This window comes from Corvus cornix, chromosome 2, assembly GCF_000738735.6.
Source record: "Corvus cornix cornix isolate S_Up_H32 chromosome 2, ASM73873v5, whole genome shotgun sequence".
NCBI classification, from domain to species: domain Eukaryota; kingdom Metazoa; phylum Chordata; class Aves; order Passeriformes; family Corvidae; genus Corvus; species Corvus cornix.
In genome coordinates this window covers 119,584,685-119,602,932 of record NC_046333.1, presented here as the reverse complement: position 1 = coordinate 119,602,932, position 18,248 = coordinate 119,584,685, and the positions used below count along the sequence as shown (strand labels likewise).

Sequence of the window (18,248 nt, the reverse complement as noted above, 5' to 3'; positions counted from 1 at the left end):
ACTCTGTTTTCTCTTTGATGAGTATGCTGACAAACTAATGTGTGCCATCAGTTGACTCAGGTAAACAAGAGTTGGGTTGAGTCCCCTGATCTTGCATGAACTATTCTAGAGAGAATGGTGGAGTTACATATTAATACAGACCATTAAATTCTATCATCCTTTGAGGCTTAACCTTGCCCTCCTCCCTTAAACTTGAAACTTAATTCGATTAGTAGATTCACACCTCCTTTTAGAGGGCTTAAAAGTGTGCAGGAATTCACACAGAGTGCTTTGTAATGTTGGGTTGCAGTGACAGAGGTGATATAAATAAAGTCTTACTTCCGACAAGAATTCTGCTGATTATAATCACTATGTTAGGAAATTTATAATTGGTGGTCAGTTTCTTTTACCTTGTTACGTGCTACTTAGATGGCAGTTATGGTTCTTTGCAAGAATATTTGAAAAATCAGTTCCTGAGGCAGAGAAGCTGCTTTTTATGGTTTGTTTAGGTTTTGTTTTGTCTGTTCGTTTCCAAAGACTTGCAATGCTTTTCTTAGTCCATCATGTGCTATTTTCATGAGAGACATTGGTAAGAGACTTTTTGTATACTGCTCTGTATACTGTTGTACTTGGTGAAATGGCTTTTACTTTAAATGTAGTTATTTGGACATGAATAACTGTAGCGTACCCTTTGATCAAACTCTTGTAGGAGGTCTGTCTCATTTTGGTGTTTCTCTGCAGTATTTCATCCTCTCATATTCTTTACTAAAGAAATAAATGACCTCCCTCTATGCACATTTTCATGTTTCCGTGTTGAATTTCATTTTCTGTTCTGTTATTCCAATCTGTTTAACTTAACAACCCATATTCCCCAGCAGCAGCAGTAATCCTGGGTAAAGCATTTGTTTTCTTCCCCATCCTACCCTTTACCACATGGTAAAACCAGGTGTAGGAGCTCATCAAATTGTGGCCCTTTTTTAAAAAAAAGTCTGTTAAAAACTAAGTAAAAAATGTCAACATTTATGTTCTTAATCCAGTTTTAAATTATTACTTTTTAACTAGTAAAGTCCCTCTGCAATTTTATAGCTGGTGTGCAAGACAGTTGTACTGGCTTAATACAGATAGATGATGTAGCCAGGAGGAAAGGGATGTTAAGTAGCAACTGATTTTTTGCTGTTCAACATATTGAACAGCATTGTAAATTCTTCTTGCTGAATAGTCTTTGTTCTGAGTCGTAGTTGACTCACTTGTGTGCATAGCACACATGTGCTACCTTCTTTCTTTAAGCAGCAAAAAATACAAAAAAGTGATAAAAATACCTGAGTGAAGTTAGTTTATGCTGTTTTCAAAATGTGCTACCGATTTGAATAGCTGTTGCTGTGTTGCTGGGGTTGTAGCGTATAGAATCAGAATTTACACAACTCACAAATGTTTTAATACATGACATGAGAAAGAAGAGTCAGAAAAACTATACACATTGTGAATATGAAGAAGAATATACAGCTGCAGACTTCCGTCCCCCACTTATGTGATAAAGAAACATTATTGTCCTGTCAAAACTTCATTACCCAAATAGCAGTAATGATGAGACATAGAGTGCAAACTTCGTAGGGGTTTGCAGTATATTTGTTACAGTTCGTTTTTTGGTGTACACTGCCATGGGCAATTGTGCTCCAGCTTTTCCTTCCCGAAACATGTGATGCACATGAGGTATGGCAACTCAGGGTCATGCAGGTCTACAGTGAGTTGAAATAGCTCTCTGACCCAATGAAAACTAAAATTGTCAGGCTATTTAAACACAATGCCTGGATAGCTATTGTGTAAGGAGTTTGCAAATACACACAGACAGTGGAATAGGAGGAACCACTTTTTTTTTGGTGGTCACCCTCAGATAGACTGGATTAAAGCACATTGGAAAACTGTCTTTCTAGGCAAGATCCTTTTTACAGTCTGGTTAGGTCACTGTGTATTTGGTAAGCAACCAAACTGCTTTTATGTTAATGGACCTTTTCAGCGACATGTGCCACCAATTCTGAGCATGAAACTGATTCACAGAGGTTGTGAGAAGAGGTGCCAAAAGGCAGGCACAAGGTATTTGAAAGGTATGTCGTGCTTGATTAAACTAAATACACATGGCTATCCTCTTGTAATTGTTCAAAGATGTAAATAAAAAGTCTATTTCCGTTCTTTGATACTGATTTAAGAAAAGACACAAATTTGGGTGTGGCTCGAGTTCACTGTAGATTTAATAAAGGATGAGGACCCATATAGTAATGAGGGGAAGCAGAGGGATTTACTGCTGTAGGAAATGAGCTTTTCAGCCACATGTTAGAAAATAAATGCTACTGAGAATGACTGCAGTTCAGTTCTCCTTGGTAATGTGTGACCTGTAAGTGTGGCACCACTCCTCAAGTAGTGAAGCAACTTGACAGTAGTCTCAACTTGTTTTAGCAAATAGAAGGATTATTTCAGGAAATCTAGTTATAAAGCCCCACCGGATTGAATTATTCTGAATTAATTTTAAACAGAATGAGGCCACTAGAGTAGTTTCTGCTTTTGTACAGATGGGCCGGTGATTCTGTATTTTAAAATGTCATATCTAATAAACTGAAGGAGTTTGACTGAATCGAGACAGGTTGTACATTCAGGTTTCTAAATTTACACCAGAGTTGCATATTCCTGAATGGTGTATTGTGAGCAGGGCTAGGGAGAACCTGTAGTTCTGTATTAGTGTCTAAAAATGGCTAAAAAGAAGACTGAGAATAAAGGAGAAGATAGCTTGAAAGATTAAAAAACCAGTAAGGACCATAAGACATAATGACTTTTGAAGTGCAGGTATAAAAGTAGAGAAACACTTTGACAGGATTTGCTGCAAATCTGTAGCATATCAGAAAATATGGCATGGGAAGTAACAACAGATACTGTTCCTTTCCTGTATTAGCACTCTTCAGAGGAATTAGTGTCATCTAAAGTTGAAGCACCTTACCAAAGTCTGTATTTGTGACTTTTGAGTTTTTACTTTGTGTGTATGTACATGTAAATATTTCTCTACATGATTGAAAGGTTACTACTCCATGTTTTTCCAAAATAATGAGATGACTTAGCATTTCACTTGATTAGAGGGTTTCAGGATTTTGTAGAGTACAAGAAGGATTTACACAGAATTTCATCAAGAGTTATTAGACTCAAAATATAACGGCTGTTTGTTTGGAATGCTGCTGCTTAAATAGTGTTGATTAATCTGCTTGCTTGGTTACTCCTTCGATACCTGCAAACATGAAGTTGGAACAGTATAATATGTTGGAATGGAAAGCAAGTGAAAGTGTTCAGATATACTCCTGAGGTTCTTTTATTTGTCTGTACAAGAATTATTTCTTACTATATAAATGCTAAATGAAAACCACAGCAGTGATTTTCTTAAATCTGTACAGAACTTTGCTATTTCCTGTCCCTGTGCCATACCTGTGTGAGCTATGATTTTACAGACAGAGGAGACTAGGTATAATGAAAAGTTAATTAACCCCAGCAAGAACCAGCAGTTGTACAGATGTGTAAATACACTATAACCAAAGGCCTGTCTGGCTAAAGTCTGGACTCAGGAGAGGGAAGAACTTTTGAGAGAGAAGAAACACTCGTGATATTTTACAATGGGGACACAGGAAAAATTCACACTTTGATGCTATATTGTGCTTGCACTTGCATCTGCATATCTTCCAATCCCTTTTTTCTTCAGGTTAGCTTCCTGGATTGAAACATAACAAAAACTGCACCCTAAAGGCCTAGTGCCACTGTCAGCCTCTTGGACTTCCACAAATAGGCTTTTTTTGTCCATCTTCTAGACACTGTGTTGAAGAGGGTTTGAGGGAAGGGAGGAGAGATTTCAGTGCATCATGGAAGGTACGATGGAAAAAGCTGTTTACAGGATTTAGAGGAAGACATAGTGGTGTCATATGTATCTTGGGAATTCCATTTAAGATACAATTTCAGCTTTCATAATGAGTGGTTTTTCTGCAGGCTACCCAAAATACTGGTCATTTCAGTACTATCTTCCTATCATGAATTTGCATACACTGTTACCAGTTTTAGGCAGGTCAACCTGATTTGATAATCTAGGGGAATAGATTCATACAGTGTTATATTAAACTGTTTAATTATTCTGTGCTGATTTGAGATCCCAGTGAGGCTTTTTATAAAGCCTTCATTTTTTGTCTGTTTGGTATTGCATACACTGATACCCATTGATATTGCAGATAAATGTATTAAAAGTTACTGAAGTTAATTACACTTCTAACTTAATAGTTAATTTAACTGCTACAGTTAAAAAAGAAATAGGAGAGGAAAATACCGTAATCTGAGTTTGACAGTTCTTCATACCTCCTCAGCACAAGGAAACATACTGAAACTGGAGTAGTTCGTAATTCAGATGCAGTGAGACCAAGGTTCTGTGGGAGCAAGCAGAGTGGTTCAGCTGGAAGCATCAAGAAAATCTCTCTGTTTTTTGGACACTTGTCTCTTGGCAAATCTTAAGCTTTGTGGAAGATCTGTAAGTGGTTTAGATGTTAGGGACAATGTCTGGGTAAAAGCAAGTCCTAAATTTGCAGCATGTATTTTTACATAAACTTACTGGTTTTTCATAGATGTATTGACTTAGCAGAAATTGCCCACAGAGAGCTTCTCTGGACCATAATTTTTTTAGTGCAGTGGAGCTTGAGGTGAAAACTGCTGTGTGTTTCTCCGGTTCCATTATTTGGACTCCTTAGACATAGTTATTTTAGTTTTTTTCTGAAGTCTGTTAGTGGCTTGTGGGTGTCAGTACTTCCTTACTTTAGCTGAATAGACAAGACTTTTTGCCACTGCTTGAAGCTAACAGGTATCAAGAAAATAAGTAAGTTTCAGATATTTTCTAAGAAATATATTCTAATAACCCAGTTAGGGGAAAAATGTACTCAGCATGATCTGTTTGGAATTTCATCTCATTGAGGGAGAAATTGGGTTTTTTGTTCCTGTTCCAAATTTATGTGGCTTTACTACTGTAAGTTCAAACTTGGTACTTTTTAAAAATTAAACTGTTACCATATGTGTAATAATCATGCTACACAGTTGGGAGTGTAGTTACTTAAAGTTATCTTCAAATAAATATGGAATTTCTAGTTTTATATTACAGAGTTTTTGTATACCTTGACATGGAGAAGGACATTGTCAGTATTGTTAAAGAGGGACAATTCGGGGTCTTTTAATCATTTAGTTGCCACAATATTTTGTATGATACTGGAGACAGTCACTAGAATACTTGGATGGAAGAATGCAAGCAAAGTAAATTCAAGCAAGGCTGTAACGTTTTAATTGGATTTCACCTTTTTTTAAATATAGATGGCGCTTTAAATTCATTTTCACTCCGTGTTCCTTGGATCTTATCCACCTGCTTTGACTTGAAAGAATTGAATGCAAATTGCTTCCTTCTCATGGTAGTCTTCTATGGTGTAAGTCATGTGAACTCCAAATATTGACTCATTTCCTTGAAGTATTGCAGCCTGTGCTGCTTTGGATGGTTCTACATTCTGATTAGCCAGGATGGTTACAGTTGTTTAAAATGCCACTGCTTACTGCCTTGAATTCATTATATATTTAATAAACGTTTATTTTAATGCTTACAGTGAATATTAGCCTTTAGATGTGCAGATCCTTGTGGAATTGAGAATTATGTATGTGCTTTTCTGGCGGGTAACATCAGTTGTTTAGAATACAGTATAATGGGAATGCAATATCTACTTGTTCTTGAATACAATTCTGATGCAAGAATGGAAAAACAGAATGAGAGATTTATTAAATACTTTTAGGTGTGTGGGGTTTGCCTAGCATAATATTTTGTAATGAACTTGTAAAGTATTTTTCCACTTTAAGGTAAATAGTTTGCATTTTTCCCAATAGCAAGTTCCATAAGAATTCTTTCTCCAGCAACCTAATGTACAGTTTGATGTTGATATCATAGAACTTAGCTCTCTGTAGTGTTCCTAAAGGTAACAGTTTAATTATTCCTTACCTGATGAGAATGTAATCCTTGATTTCTGCCAAAGTATAACTCTAGAATATTTATACTTCACTTAGTATGACAGCATATTTAGGTAATCAGAAGGAAATAATACCTAAAGATACCCACTTGAAATTTAGGTTATTAGAGATGCCCTTCAATGCAGTTAAGGTTTAAATCATACTTTGAATTGGATACAGAAGGGTAAACAATGAATTAGTCTTAAGTTGGAGTTTTGTTCAGTGTTATAATCCAGTATTGCCCACAACACGTGCCTGACCTACTTGGCCATTTTGATGTTGCTGTTTGGTGGTACTCACTGTCATTACAGAGAGATTTGTTGATTTTATAGTTGTAAATGAGATTAGCTGGTTATAAGGTGTCAAAGGAAGAAGGAGAAAACTGGAAACTAGCTTGGTTTTTAATAAAAACTATGAGCAGTCTGAAGTTCAAATGACATGTTAAAGGAGTGAATTAAAGCTGGAGAGGTGAGAATGAAATTATGAATGCCTGTTGTGATGGTTTATCTCTGGCCAGCAACTAAGCCCTACACAGCCTCTCACTGGCTTGTATCAAAGAGAGAAGTGAAAGGGTAAAAGTGCAAAAACTTTGGGTTGAGATAAAGATAGGTTAATTAAAAAAAAAGAAAAAAGAGGGAGAAATGACAATGAAAATCAAACCCAAGAAACATGTGTGATGCAAAAAAAAAAGCAGGAGCTCACCAGCAGGTGACCAATTATCAGCCAGTCAGCAACAGGCAAGCTGCACACACACCTCGTGCCCTAGTTTTTTATTTCTGAGTGTGACACCCTGTGGAATGGAATATCCCTGTGGTCTGTAGGGGTTGGCTATTGTGGGTCTGTCCTCTCCCAAGTCCTTGGGTATCCCCAACCTGCTCGCTGGTGGGGTGGAGTGAGAAACTGAAAAAGGCATTGACTCTCTGTAAGCGCTGCTTAGCAATAACTAAAACATTCCTGAATTATCAAGTGTTTCCAGCACAAATCCAAAACACAGCACCATATACAACCTACTGTGAAGAAAATTAGCTCTAACCCAGCCAAAACCAACAACAAAGGTCTTAGACATTTTCAGAGATTTCTTTGAAATTACAATGGCCTGTAGAAGTGTAGATGAAATGGAAAATGATGTTGAAACTCATGTACGTGATTCATTTTACCTGCTTGGTGAAAAAGTTGATGCATACCATTGGAAAACTGGAAAATAATTTATCTCTGTGATCAGCTCTAGCTTCTGTGTGCAAAAGCTTCATGTATTTCCATTAATTCTGTGATAGAGATGTGTAAAGAGATCTTCTGGAGCTGTGTGTCAATGGGAGATTCCGAGGGGTTTTATTTTGTCATTTCTGCTGCACTTTTAAATAATTGCAGTTAGTTCCATTTTAGCACACGTGATTGTTTCTCTGCCATAGAATAATCGGAGCTGTTTTTTGTAGTAATCTGTGTTTACATCACAGATAATACACAGGAAGCTGTTGTCCTTCCCTACAGTTTTCATCCCTTGTTTCAGCATCTTACATCGTCTTTATTTCTTCCCTTCCAGAATGAATGGTGATTCTGAGATAATAAGCTTTTCCAGCTCTTAGATCCTCTCTGCTGCAATTTCGGTTGTGTGTTTGGAGAGAGGGAGAGCAAAATAAGGAATGTTTTCAAGCCTGGCTTAATCATTCTTTTCTAGCTAATTTTTTTAGTTCTGCAGGGATTACTTTTTCCCATTTAAAAGAATGCATTGGTCGGTGTTCTGGTTCATTGTCTTTAACAGATTATTTATCTAGCATGAGAATTGTTAGTTACCTTTATTATGATCTGGTTTTCTGCTGATCATGCTTCTTGAATTTTTGTATGCTTCCTACTGGATGTGGTTGATACATGACCATGAAATTGTACTGTGATTAACTTGTGTTCTGGCTTGGAGAGCAGAGGGAGCAATCAGACAGTGAAAGAAATTAGGTTTCCTCTGTTCTCAAGGGTAAAAGTAAGGTTCAAGTCTGCTGGTTTACCTCATTCATACTAATAGTATCGTATCATCCTTCTCTGCAATTACAAATATTTTAGTCTTGTAAAAATAATTTACATCAGCCACTGTAAGAGCCTTTCTTTTTATTTAACAAAGGTTATAAAATCAGTAGTTTCACATTAATAGACTGAGGCAATGCTGCTTGAAATGGTAGTAACATTTCATTAGATTGAGACTTCTGTAAGTTTTTTACTTCTAGTCAGTTTTGTTGGAAACTTTAAACTCAGAAGCAGTTCAGTTTTATCTTTTGGTTGATAATGTTGTCTGATGGACAGACTTCAGAGTATCTCAGGGAGCAGAGTTCCTGAGTGTGAATGCTAAAGTGAGAGGTAAAATAATGGAAGGTATGAAGATGCTGGAAGGGAGGAAGAGAGTTTCTTCTCCTTTCTGTTGGTCAGGAGTTTGTCTTCAAGCAAGTAAAAGGATTGAATGTCATAATCTGGGAGGAAGGTACACTTTACTGAAACATTGCTGACTATGAGTTTTATTGTTACTTACTGAGGAATGCATAGTGTCTGGAATATGGAATTATTTTCGTGTTTTGTCTAGTCCTGGGTAGCAGCTCAGATTTGATCAGCTTCTGGAGTAGCTGTTCCTGGGATGAACTGCTGAACCTAACCTCTGGGGCTTACTGGGGGTAAATATGAACATCAGTCTTACCAGAAACAAGATGTAGATTTTAAGTTGATGTGCATTCCATATGTTTAGTTTTCTTGATGTTGGGAAAGTCAGTAAATGTATTTGCTGCTAGTGATCTGTGATAAAATACCAAGCATGAGAAGCTGTGTTAGGTAAGTGAATCAGTATGACCATGTGAAATGATAAATGAAGGGTAGGATGCAGACAAAGTGTGTTTTTCCTACGTGGGAGCTTAGTTAGAAATACTAAGTTGGTGTGGTTTTTGTCAGAATCAGTCCATGCCACTAGTTTAAGGCTTATATACAAAAACCAAAGTAAAGTGTTTGGTTTAGTTGATGATGGTTTTGCATGTTTGAACAGGACTTGATACTGGAATAGATCTCCTGAGAGGATTTCTTAAAAACACACACACACAAATATATATTTATTCATGATCCTGTACAGTTTATTTCAAGTATGTATTGCTTCAGCACTGGAAAACCTAGGCTTTATGAAATTCCCCATGATTTAAGCATGCAAAATGACTAGAGAATAGACAAGACTAGTCTTGAATCAAAGATGCTTCCTAAAATAAGTTCCAGTAATTTAAAATTATTTTGAAAATGTATTGTTAAAAATTTGCTTGAAATAGTATGAAACAGAGGTGCTACAGACTTTTTTCCTCTCCCTTAGTCATTACTGTGGTATCTAACACTGTTTAAAACCAAGGGTGATAATTGGTCATTAAGATTTCATATAAGAACTAGCAGTGATGGATTGGTTGGTTGTGTTTGTGTATAATCTGTGTTTATCAATAGTATATACCTTATATACTTCATGGGTAAATTGATAGTTCTAATAATGCTTGTGTTTTCCGTATTATTAACATATATGTCAGCTGGCCAGTGTCTTCACTGAAGCATTCCAGGGATGTGATGTGTAGCTGGCATGACTGGATGCAAATCTCAGCGTCCAGTTTTGAATACAGATTTGCAAAGTACTTATGATACAGTTTGCAATCAATGCAGGTGGAAAGTAGAGGTACTTAGGAAACTGTAAGCATGTATTTTCTGTTTTATAATAATCCTGGTTTCAAATGTTTGCCTAAATAGTTTTGTTTTCCAGTAGTTTTCTGTTATTTAATTTTATATATGTGCTTATGATACCATTTCTATAACTATGCCTTTGTTTCGTTTTACAGAGGAAATAAAGGCTGAAACAGAAAAGCAAAGGTATGTGATAGTTCATTGTATTAAGTGATAGTGCTTTTAACATCTTAAAATGTGTACCATACTTATTCTGCACGGGGAGTATGGGCTTACTTGGAAAAGCATTTTCAACATATTTTGGGTAGTTGGTGGTATCTGGAAATGTACAAGTAGTGTTCCTTTATGTGGCTGGCTGTTCTGGTGCAAGGCATGGGGCTTGGGAGAAGCAGCAGAAGGTAGCTTAGAGGGAGCAGGGTGGTACTGTCTGGCCAGGCCGCATAGGAAATGGGGATCAAAGTTGGAAAATATCTTTGTCGATGGCAAAGAAATTTCTTTCAGTGTATCGGTGGAAGAGCCTTGAAGTAGATTCAGAGAAGGGGGAAGATTGCAGATAAGACTTGAAGTGAGTGATCAGTGGGAGGAGACTGGGGTGAGGAAGTGGGAATGAGCAGAGAAAAGTAATGTAACTGGAAAAGATAGTGTCTGGAAAGGACCTTGCTAGGGAATAGGTGTAGATTTGTGAAGCAGTTCCTCTGCATGTGAAGGTAAAACCAAAAATGGACATTCAGCAGTCCTTTGCTGCCAACAAACTTTTAAGTATTGCTAAGCTGTGGAATCTCATACTGGTATTTCATTACATGGTCCACAGGATCGTCTTCTTCATGCAGTGTACATTGCTAACTCTGAGTCAGGGCCGTGTGGTGAGGACTGCTCATACCACGTGTTGAAAGAATTGGATCAGTGGGTGAAACTGAGGATGAAAGTGTTCTTAAGCAGATGGGTACTGCTTGGGGGTCTCTGTTCTGCCCTGTAACTGGATTTTGGGTTTTGGCAAATCATTTAAACCACAGCTGTCAGAGTTGGATGTTAATGATTTCTCCTTCATCTCCTGCATATTTGAGCAGAAATCTACAATTTTGGTTTGGAAAACAGAATCACTTCTAGCTGGAATAAAGTCAGTGGGAACTTTGTTTCAGAAGATGTAAAGGAAAACTTAATATCAAATATGCTGAAAAATTTAGTCTTCCATCTTATCAAATTGGGCACATAAAACTTAGTGGGTGCATCTGATTGAGACTGTGATTTGCTTTCCACCAGCAAAATAAAGTCAAGACAATGAGCTCATAGTAAGATTGTAAAAATAAATTGAATATTGATGTAGTGCTTAGAAAATGTTGCATCCAGCACTACAAGATTGTCTCAGAAAATAATAATGTGAATTTATAATAGGTTTTTCTTAGAGTGGTATAAATAAAGCAGAAGTCCACATTGTGAAGCATGATAAGAAAAAATGCTTTACATTAAATATTCAGTGAGAGATATTTGTTCTGGGCACTGAATATGGAAAAGTAATACCTGGTCCTGTAGTTAAATACCATGCTAAAACTAATGAGACCACAGAATTAAAATCATTTCTACAAATATGGTTGAGCCATTTCTGGACTTCAGGTGCATAATTTCTGCCCTATTAATGTCTGAAGTTGTGATTTTTTGGAGGGAAGAATGTGTATGTCTTATCTTCCTATATGCATTTTTTAAATAGATTTTGATTTCTTCAGTGCTGTCTCTATTTTGACAATAGCATTTTGCTGCTGTGAAGGCTTTGCTGGACTTGGAAACCCTTAATGGACTTCTCTATTCTTACTGTAGAGTCAAATTTTTTAGGTGCAGTAGAATGTACTGTTTTTCTAGGCCCTAGAATAGAGAAACTTCTTAGTCTGTTAAATTATTTTCAGGTTCTTACTTCTGTAATTGAGATTCAAATACCCTAATAAGGGATTTCTAATGATGAGTCTTTAAATTTTTCCAGTCCCTGTTCAAGGTAACTGATCTCAGTTAACCTGGAATGCACTGAAGAACAGATCCACATTTCCACTTTCCAGAAATTTTGCATGGACAACAGCTCCTTTTGTTCTGCTATTTGTTTTTTAAACAGAACTGGTATTTGATAGTGGGGTGGAGGGGAAGGGAATAGAAAAGTTCAAGCTGATTTATGTAACCATTACACAGCAAATGCTGCCAAAATAATTTTCCAAATCCATTGTTTGATACATACCTTAACCTTTCTCTATGGCTAATGCATAAATATCAGCATATTTCATAATTCCCATGCTTTGTAGATGCCTTGGTGGAAGAAGGTCTTGGGGATAATTTCTGGGTTTCAAAGCAATTCACTGACATTAAGAAGAAAAGTCCTTTTGAGTTTCTCTTCTCTCCTCCCTGCTATCCCCTTCCCTTACATTATCAGCAGTGTGATGAGCTTACTGAGTTGCTTGTCCAGAGAAGAATGTGCATCATCTTCCATATTTAATATCTTGCCCATTTTAAAATAGCTTTCAATTAAGAGAATTAAGAGGCACTCCAGGCTTATGCAGTAGCTTGCTGTGGTATGGGTTCTTCATTTTTGGAATCTCATCATGGCCTGCTCCTTGTTTTGAACAATTCTAGGTTTATTTCCAGAGTGCTCTTTTTAACTTAATTTTAATGGTTTCAATGGACATAATCACTAGATGAGGAACAGTCTTGTCATAAAACATAAGAAACAGATAACTGCCCTTTCATTCCTCAGAGTAAAGCTTTTATAGGAATATCAGAGAGGTTTAAGAACACAGAAGAGTCATGTACTTCCTCTTCAACTTATCTGATTAGGGTGTTGTTCAAAAGAGCTCTGCTTCCAGCAAAACAGTACAGGGCAGTAAATAAAGTTGTGCATCCAACAGAAAAACAAACCTCTGCTTAAACCTTCAAAAGAGATTTAGTCAGTAAAAAGTAGCGTCTTAATACTAATTATTTACTCTTAAGACTTAGAATTTGGGTGCCCTTTTTAAGCAGCCTAAACAAGATCTGTTTGAATGTGGTGACAGATACCATCTCCAGCACAATCCAGCCTGCTTCTTGAAAAGCTGAAACTAATTTATATTGATTAGTTTAAGGCCCACTCCATAATGCATGGGACTGCAATCATGATTTGGATTTATAATAAAATCTTAGCAGTTCATCTTCTACTTCAGGAACATGAAATTGAATGCATTCCTTGAAGCATCTGATTTAATTTGGAACATACATAGGAGCTGTATTTGAATGAAGTTGTTCTATAAAGATCTATTTGAACTACTGCAAGAATTCTGTAAGCCTTCACTGCAGACTATGACGTTTTTCACTTTTTTTAATACTGCTTATCAAGTCTGTGTAAGATAGCGTAGTTTACCTTTTATCTAAAGATACCTATGTGTGCACAAAAAAGGTTAGGAATGCTTTATGTAAAGGTGATGAGTTATTCTGTGAAATGAAAAATCAGAACATCTGGCTTTGAGCCAAAGTCAAACTGCACTGATGCACTGAAATTAGTGAAAAATGACCCATTCTTAATTATCCTTTTGTGGTAAGTATTACTGAGCACAACCTTTCTAAAAGTGCTGTAATCAATAAAACTTGAACAGCTCATAATTTTCTTGCTTTTGTACAGTTAGTAATTTCAGATAATTTACCCAAGTGCGATACATTGGTAACCACTGAACTCTTAAATTAAGTGGTGTTACCTGAAGCCGAGATTAAGATAAAGGTTCAGCTTGTTTTGCTTTGTTTTGTTTTGTTAGTGTATTGCTTTTGCAAGTCTAGTAAGGGGAGTCCTTTGGTATTTGACAGGAAACAGGTCTATGCCTCCAAACCAGCACGTACCACTGAATATCCCTGTAGAGTGCAGATGGGTCAATTTGCCTGCTCCACAAAGGAGCCATGAAGTATAAAAGGTGTTAACAATACTTTATGTATTACTGTTGTTAGAAGTTAGTCTTTCCTAACATTAATTTTCTTGATATTTTATTTCATTCATAAACATTATGGTGGTGAGAACTATTAATGTGATCACTTTACAGTATTCTAATACAGTCACTCTGTTTAGTCCCCCTCATGGAGAAGCAAAGTCTGGTTCAAGCACTCTTCCACCTGTGAAATCAAAGACAAGCTTCATTGAAGCGGACAAATACTTCCTACCATTTGAATTGGCATGCCAGTCCAAGTGCCCCAGGATTGTCAGTACATCTCTAGATTGTTTACAGGTCTGTATGAAGATGAGCTTTAACTATCAACTGTGAAATCCTGTTGCTTTGGAGGGGGAGTACAGTTATATGTGATAATTAACATAATGGGTTTTTATTATTTTACTTGATTGCACACACAGCCAAATAGAATGTATTTCTCACAAAAGATGAATATATGCCTTATTTATGTAGTTTATGTATGTGTTTCTTTGTGTATATATGGTTTACCACAGTTACCTGTTAGGATATTATGTACAGCTACCTATTTCCGTGTGTTTAAATATGTGTTGAGCTAGCAAAGCAGGTATAGCATTAGCAAATTCATTTTATGCTATTTGTAACTGCAATAAATTATTTTCAGTTTGACTCTAGTCTCTCAAAACTCTGTGGCTCCTGTAATGTTTTCAGAAGAAATTCTGCAGCGTTGTATTTAGCCATTCATTCCACCAGAGTAGCCCAACAGTGAACTCCGTTTACAGTCACAGGCACATGCGTGCCTGGCCTGCTCTCATACCATGATGCTGCTCTGTGAAGCATGGGGATTTACAAATACTCTTGTGCCTAAAGTGTTCAGAAGAGGATTCTACTAATTTTGTAATAAATTCCATTTCTAAGTATTGAAGACCTAGGGAAAGCAAAGGATACTAGAACACTTAAAAACAGAAGAAACACTTAAAAATAGAACACTAGCTACTAGCTCAAATAGAAAGTATTTGCAGCTGGTTTATCTGGTTTGAAAAACATTTGTGTGTTGACTACATATGAAGACTTGTGTGATGTGAGTTAGTTTTTAGAATCCTGATTGTTTTAAAATATTGTTAACTGATAAACAAAACCTTTAATGTTAAACTTGCTGACAAACTTACAGCAGTTGCTGAGTGAAAATTTAATAAATCTGAAGGCTATGTAAAAAAATCCTTGATGTTTTATGATACATGGGGTAAAATGTGCTGTTTTAATTATTCTGTGCAAGTTAGAAATATCAAGTGAATTTATTTATTATAACAAAAAGCTGGCTTAATTTTTTAAGCTCTTATTTACATGGGTTTTTCTCTTCTCTCCAGAAACTTATAGCATATGGGCACTTGACAGGCAATGCTCCAGACAGTACAGCTCCAGGAAAAAAACTAATTGATAGAATTATCGAGACAATATGTGGCTGTTTTCAAGGCCCTCAAACAGACGAAGGGGTTCAGCTACAAATAATAAAGGTAACATGTTTAATACTTCCTATATTTATAGTTGTGGCAGCAGGAAGATATTAATGATCTCAGAGTTCAAAAGCAGAAGCGCTTAATTTGTAAATGTCGTGGTAGTGTTAAAATATTTTCTTGATCCTGTTTCTTGGAGGTGGAAACTCCCTATTCTGTGCCCTTCCCCTAATTTCGCCCACTGCATTTTGGGCAAACTCATGGTTATGGCCTCAAGTCTTGTACATAGACTACTGGCTGAAATTCATTCACAGTAGACCTTTGGAGCCTCTAATTGCGAGGAATTACTGTCAAACAATCCTGCACTCCCAGTGGGGGAAATGTTAATTAAGCAGCAGATTTTAAAATCCGTTTTGGAATTGGTTGATAAAAGGCAATTAGACCTGGCAGTTGGACATTACCATGGTAGCTTTGTGCTGCTGTGTCATACACTTGCTTGAAGGAGGTCCAGGGTTTCTTTCCACAGGCTATATAACTGTTGCATGTGGAGTTTGTACAAATGTTTCTGGGGAACCTGTTTCCTGATTGCAGCCATTAATTATGGGTATTTGTTTCAGGAAATTGCTATGCCAAGTACTAGAATTTAGCTGCCTAGTGGAAATGTGGTACCCTGCTCCTGTAACAGCAGTCTTTGAATGGCTGCAATGGTGAGCGGCAGTGAAGAATACAATTGAAGTTAATTAAGAGAAATGGAGTGTTTGTTACCTCATAATCTTGTGCATACGTATCCTGAGGCATTGGGTTTTCTTGCAGACTGTATTTACTTGTTTTAGTGCAAAGAACGTAGTTTGTTCTTCTCTTCCTTTTCATAGCTCAAACCTTCCCTGTTCCTTTTTTGCACTCCACTTCTCCAGCAAATGGTTGTTACAAATGTTGGTTCATGCTGCCGTTTTCTAGATTTGTTGTTTTGTTTTGCCCAAGCGTTTAAGATGTTTTTCATCCTGCAAACCAAAGTTTTCATTGATTTAAACTTTCAGTGGCTGAAACTATTATAACTCTCTCTCTCACTGTAATACCATCTCTCTGAATGCTTTCTTATTCCAGTCCTCCCCGCCTGAAGGGGCTTTAAGAGATAATATTCCTTCTGTCCAGTAGAACAGTTGAGAAAGTAAATTATTCAACAATTGTAAAATGCTTGTAAAATTTAGTGCCTTAATTTTTTCACTGTTTAAATTTAGCTGATTTCCATGTTAGAGCAACTGGGAAAGTGGAGAGTACTCTTTTGACTTTGACTCCATCTTTGTCCAATACACTGAACACTATAAAAAGCTTGAAAATTTTAAGTAACCTTGGCAAAGACCAGAAGTTTTGGCTTTTGAAGAACAATGAAACTGCTAAGTCAGTCATATTCTCTTAGGCTTCATAACCCTTCAGTTCTGAGATGAATGTGGACCCTGCTTCTCCAGTATGTTTTGAAGGATGGATCATATATCTTCTTAGATTCTTCTGTGGTTCTGGTGATTAGTATGGTGTCTGAAGAATTTTAATTCCATCAGGGAGATAGAAGGTAGCGGACCTGGATCTCCTGCTTTTTTGTGCTGGTGTTCCCAGGCTGTTACCCACAACATAAGTGGCACTCCCACAGGGCAGCTGCTTCACCAAGACCACAGTGAAAGATAAGAACTTTGGTCACTTGGACACCTTCCTCTCTGGAGGACTGTCTTGGTTCTGCATGCAGAATGGGTGGCCCTTGCATAGCGTGCAGCCCTTCACTCTGGGATCTGGGAGCCATCATGGGGTAAGAGTTAACATGCAGTGCTGTTTCCTCGTTAACTGGGTGGCTTTCCAGGGGTGGAGTCATCTTAAGCCAGTTCCCAGCTACCAGAGCCACTTAGGCATTCTGAAAATCCCTTTCTCCTGACTGCCAGGGAAATAATCTTGGTGACACCGAGGAGTATAATTTGTCTTTTTTTTGTTATCTAAGCTCTAGAGTCATGTTCTGCAGTAGTTTTGATGGAGGCCAGTTAAATTTTTCTGCTCCTATTTTCGCTTGCATGTTCTCTCTAATGCCCTTGTTCTTCATCTGCAGACTCCATGATGAACCAGACTGGGACATTGGCCTTTCCTTCCTTTGCCTTGTAGTTTAGTTTGATTTAGTGTAATTCTGATGTGAAGCCATGCAACTCTCTTGTGTAGCTGTTGTAGTGGGGATTGTTGTGGCAGAAACAATGCAAGTAATTAGACTGCTGATGCAATTGAAAGTGGTTTATTCAAATTGTTTGAAATAACATCGCTTGATTGAATCTTTCTGCCTCCAGGCTTGCTTTCCTACAGCTGCTGTGGCATTTGTGGTGTGAGTGCAGACTTGCACTGACGGTTGCAGAGGTCTTGAAGTTCTGTTTACATGTTTTCTGGCCTTTTGGTGCCTGAAGAACTAAAATTATGACAAAACTTGTATTTTTTTTTTAAATCTGTAAAGAAGGAACAGGGATGAGGATGCAGGATGGGACATGATATCAGCTGTTGACACTCACGTGTTTTCTTTCCTTGGTTTGTCGTATGGAAAGTATTGGCTACTATCTAGGTACTTTTACAGCTTAACTTCCTAATGTTTGGCAGAGAAAGATTATTATGTGTGCTCAATAGCTGTAGTCTGAAAAGCTGAATGTTAATTAGTGACTTTTTTTTAGTGTCACTTAAATTCAAAAATTATTTATCTATGAAGGTTATTTGATGTATTTGTTGTTTTGTGGTTTAAGTTCAGTTTCCTGTGTTTTTTCAAAAGTCAGTCCATACTAACACATTATTTTGTGATAAGGAAATGTTTGGACTTCAAGTTAAGTTAAAACAAAAATTATTGTTGAAAATAACCCTGTAGACCCTCTCAAAGGAAACAGAATTATGTGGTTCCAGTAGCTAATTAACACTAGAGAGAGGAGCTAGGGCTACTCTGTTTTATGTGCTGTTCCACGTACTCGAGAGTTTCCAGGCAACTGAATTATGAAATTAAGACAAAGTAAGCCTGTGCTGATCAGATGACAGCTGTACTGTGTCATAAATCTTCCAAAGATAAGATGGTCAGAGTTGGCTGAGAGGAAGACAAAACTGACCCTGAGCTGAAAATTGTTGTCCTGGTCGTAGTCACATTATTTTGCTGCAACCATGCTGATATTATAGAATATTCAGTGTG

General features: G+C 37.1%; 1 protein-coding gene across 2 annotated transcripts in view; it reads left to right on the top strand.

Moving 5' to 3' along the window:
• ARFGEF1 (ADP ribosylation factor guanine nucleotide exchange factor 1) overlaps positions 1 to 18,248 on the top strand; it is an 87,136-nt gene that overhangs the window by 16,205 nt on the left and 52,683 nt on the right. For both annotated transcript variants that reach the window (XM_039550110.1, XM_019289242.3), the window contains exons 2-4: positions 9,861 to 9,891; positions 13,769 to 13,925; positions 14,972 to 15,118. In XM_039550110.1, coding sequence (XP_039406044.1) covers positions 9,861 to 9,891; positions 13,769 to 13,925; positions 14,972 to 15,118 — 335 coding nt within the window. The remainder of the gene's footprint in view (positions 1 to 9,860; positions 9,892 to 13,768; positions 13,926 to 14,971; positions 15,119 to 18,248) is intronic.